Source organism: Myotis brandtii, unplaced genomic scaffold, assembly GCF_000412655.1.
Source record: "Myotis brandtii unplaced genomic scaffold, ASM41265v1 scaffold208, whole genome shotgun sequence".
Lineage (NCBI taxonomy): Eukaryota > Metazoa > Chordata > Mammalia > Chiroptera > Vespertilionidae > Myotis > Myotis brandtii.
In genome coordinates this window covers 5,295,042-5,299,074 of record NW_005357764.1, presented here as the reverse complement: position 1 = coordinate 5,299,074, position 4,033 = coordinate 5,295,042, and the positions used below count along the sequence as shown (strand labels likewise).

The 4,033-nt window shown below is 34.9% G+C and overlaps 1 protein-coding gene across 1 annotated transcript in view; it reads left to right on the top strand.

Moving 5' to 3' along the window:
• Positions 1–2,394, top strand: part of ZCCHC10 (zinc finger, CCHC domain containing 10) — a 10,671-nt gene extending 8,277 nt beyond the window's left edge. The window contains exons 3-4 of the mRNA XM_005865553.2: positions 1,271–1,312; positions 1,922–2,394. Coding sequence (XP_005865615.1) covers positions 1,271–1,312; positions 1,922–2,189 — 310 coding nt within the window. The 3' untranslated portion in view covers positions 2,190–2,394. The remainder of the gene's footprint in view (positions 1–1,270; positions 1,313–1,921) is intronic.
• The last annotated feature ends 1,639 nt before the right edge of the window (positions 2,395–4,033 follow it).

The window sequence follows — 4,033 nt, the reverse complement described above, 5'->3', positions numbered from 1 at the left end:
TCTGAAAAATAAAAAAGAATTTATTTAAAAAAAAAATGTGTCGATATTAAGAAAAAAATTGTAAATGCGTGCCAGCAAAAGTTACTGGCATGCCATGTTTGGCATGCGTGCTAGGGGTTGCCCACCCCTGAGCTAGGAACTATAGAGAAGTTCTGACTATAGAAATACTAAGTTTACAAGACAATGCTATAATAATAGAAGTAATTCTGGAATTTGAAAACCTGATTTATTATGCATGTTGTTTGGCAGGAATATAGCAGCAAGCCATTTGTATATTTCATTCAAAAATCACCAGACTTTGTTCTTGGTAAATGATGTGAAGGAACGCAGTCTTGAAGTATTAATTGTCACAATAAATAACTGAACATTTGGGGGACATACAAAAAAGAAATGGTTATTTTAAATTAAAGGTTGCTTTTTATATGAAATTAGAGGCCCGGTGCCCAAATTCGTGCACCAGTGGGTCCCTCGGCCTGGCCTGTGGGATCAGGCCGAAACCAGCTCTCTGACATCCCCCAAGGGGTCCCGAATTGCAAGAGGACGCAGGCAGGCCAAGGGACCCCATTGGTGCACAATCGGGGCCAGGGAGGGATGCAGGAGGTTGGCCAGCCGGGGAGAGACCGTGGGAGGGCTCCAGAGCATGTCCAGCCCGTCTTGCTCAGTCCCAATCGGCTGGACCCCAGCAGCAAGCTAACCTACTGGTTGGACTACTGGTCGGAGCATCTTCCCCCTGCTGGTCAGTGCACATCATAGCAAGCGGTTGTGCGGCCTTAGCATATCATTAGCATATTACATTTTGATTGGTTGACTGGACGATTGGACACTTAACATATTAGGCTTTTATTATATAGGATTGCCATTTATAATATTACTCTGGAAACTCAAATTATAAATTACAATTGTGCTATTATTTACTTTGTATTGTTGTTCAGGATGTAGTTGATTTAGCCATATCAACCTAAGTTCAAAACAAAAAAAAGAATCAAATTGGTACATTCAGTCATCTTTACCAACTTACCTGGCTTCTAAGATAAAGTTAATAGATAATATGTCTTGCTTCACTGCTGGTTATGTTGACTATGTACCACATACAGCCTACAACAGGAAACTTTCCATTTGGTTATAACAAATAATACTGGACTCTGAATACATGTTATAAAAGACAAAGTGTTTCTCCAATATAGAATAGTTTTGGAGATAACAGAAGGGTTGGTCTGAGCTGTGCATAATCACTCTATTAATAGGAGTTTCTTTTTCCCATGTTTATCAGCATTGGAGAAACTAATGTAGAAAGAAAGACGAAGAAAAAAAGGTATGTGCCTTCAGGAGTATTATATAGTTAATATGTAATACTAGTTGGAGGGATAGGAAGAATGATTTTAAAATAGTAAAGATTTGAATCTGAAGTTTCTTGTTTGCAATTTTCTGATATGTTCCTTTCTTTATCTATCTGGAATTTATTTCCTTTATGTCTCCTTTTTCTCTTACTTTCCAGAGTCCTTCTACCTGGAAATAGTAAATAATTTCTCCTAGCTTAGAATAGGAAATTTTATTAAACGGGTAAGAAATTATTGTCCAGCTATACCTGGTCTAAAGTATTTGAGATTATGAAACATTTGCTACTTCATGAGGTTTAAATAAAACCATTTGTTATACTGCAACTTTATTCTACTATTTTTTATTTGCTGTGGCGCATAATATATTAGGTATATTATACCATCCAAGAGAGTTAAATTACTAAAGTTAAATTACTAAATGACCTTGCTAAGGGAGGGAAGGCAGTATGGTTATAATAGGTAATCCCAAAAGCATTAAATGTAGGAATAACATGCTAGCAAAGCTTCAGTTATATACATGTACAGAAATTAACATTTTATTAAATGTTGGCTGCCCATGAATATAACTACTGATTGTCTAATAGGTCTAAGAGTGTAACCAGCTCCAGTAGCAATAGCAGTGACAGTTCAGCCAGTGATTCTTCATCAGAGAGTGAAGAAACATCTACCTCATCCTCCTCTGAGGACAGTGATACTGATGAAAGCTCCTCCAGTTCATCATCTTCAGCCTCCTCCACAAGCTCTTCCTCATCCTCTGATTCAGACTCAGATTCCAGCTCTTCCAGTAGTAGCAGCACCAGCACGGATAGCAGCTCCGAAGATGAACCACCAAAAAAGAAGCAAAAGAAATAGAGTCGCTCTACCTATATTGGACTGATGGACCATAAACTTTAATCTGATTCTCAAAAGGGAATTTAGAATATGTTAAAGCCAAATAGATTAACTGGCCAAAATTTTGAGAGCTCAGAAGTTTCTAAATGTTTTACATTGTAAGAGCATAAAAAGTATTAATGAAATATATATATATATATATGTATATATATACACACACACACACACACACTTTTATTTTAAGAGTGAATCTTGTTTTTCTTTTTTATATTTATCTCTAACACTTAATCAAAAGCTGAAATCCAGTAATTCTGTTTTTGTGGTAAAATTTATTTTTGCCCTGGCCCACATGGCTCAGTTGATTGAGTGTCATCCCATGCACCAAAAGATTGCTGCTTTGATTCCAGTCAGGGCACATACCCGGGTTGCATGCTCATTCCCTGGTGGAGGACATGCAGAGACAGCCTGTCAATGATTCACTCTCACATCAATGTTTCTCTCTCTGTCCCTCTGCCTTCCTCTCTAAAAAAAAATCAATAAAAAATATTTAGAATAAAACAAACTAACTCTTTTCTCCCTGTGAAAACAATGCTATACTTTGTTATATGTTAGTGTTATGTATGACATATTTTCAGGATAATGCATCAGAATATCTGGCAGTGAATTTCTGTGTGTTTTTATGTCAGATTTAATACATTGTTATTATAAGCTTAGGCGTCTTTGTTGATAAATGTGCTCTATTTTTATGTTTATGTTCAGAAAGTTATTTTGCCTTCTGTCCTAAATGAAAAGTTCAAGGAACCTATTAATATATTTCTACCTTTTTGATGGTACAAGTTTCAAGTTACTGTGTTGTATCATTTATTTTCTTCTGGTTCTTAGCGTTACACTTATCTGAGGAGCATCATTCTAGAGAAACTTAAAAAGGAACAAAAATGTTGAAACTACTTAGGAATCTTGGTGCCTTTGGGTAAATTCAGTGTATCAGAAAACAGTCATTTAAAAGGCTAACAAGTAAAAATGATACAAATATATTTCTTTGTGTGTTAATATGCTATAAAAGGTACCATTCAAAGGGGGAAAGAAAGTAGGAGGAAGGAAGGTAATTTTTACAGAAAATGAGGGTGATGTTGGTTGCCTTTTGTTGAGATTTTTTAAGCTTTCATAAAGATTGCCTTTTACCATTTTTATGATTTTAGTAGGACAGTTTATGTGGTAACTGGTCATATACAACAATGTACTACATAAATATGATGTGTTAATATAGCACATACACAATTGAAATCTAGCATGAAAGGTTAAAAAATACTGCACAATATTTCTTAAAATCACTCTGCTGTGATAAGAGTACTTAACATCAGATTACTCTGTGATGTCTTTTAACTTTTTGGAAAAATACATTTGTAAAGAAACCTTGATTTGGGTTCAATATAGGTTTTTAAAACTATGAATGTTGTCTTTTTTATATTTTTATGAGAAAGTGGGAGAAAATTACTTTGGAAGAAAATGGGCTTCTGTATAAATGTTGAAATATGTATGTTGTGAGTTTTAGGAGCATACAATCACCTGTAAGTTTTACAGAACCACCTGCTTTCGGTGATTGTAAATAAATTCTCAAAACTTCCTTGAAAGGCTCCATACAGAATGTGTCAATTGACAGGAAAATTTAATAAATTAGTAATTAAACACATTTTACAGTGTGGTCTCTTTAAGGGCAATTTCAGCAGTTAACTTGAAAGAGAAAAAAATGTGTACATAGGTAACATCACTTGCAATGAAATAAAACTCAGAGTTTGTGCTCACAAGTTTACGCTTCTGTTATCTTTTTGCTGTTTTATTTAATGCCAGTCTTTAGTAAATGTATT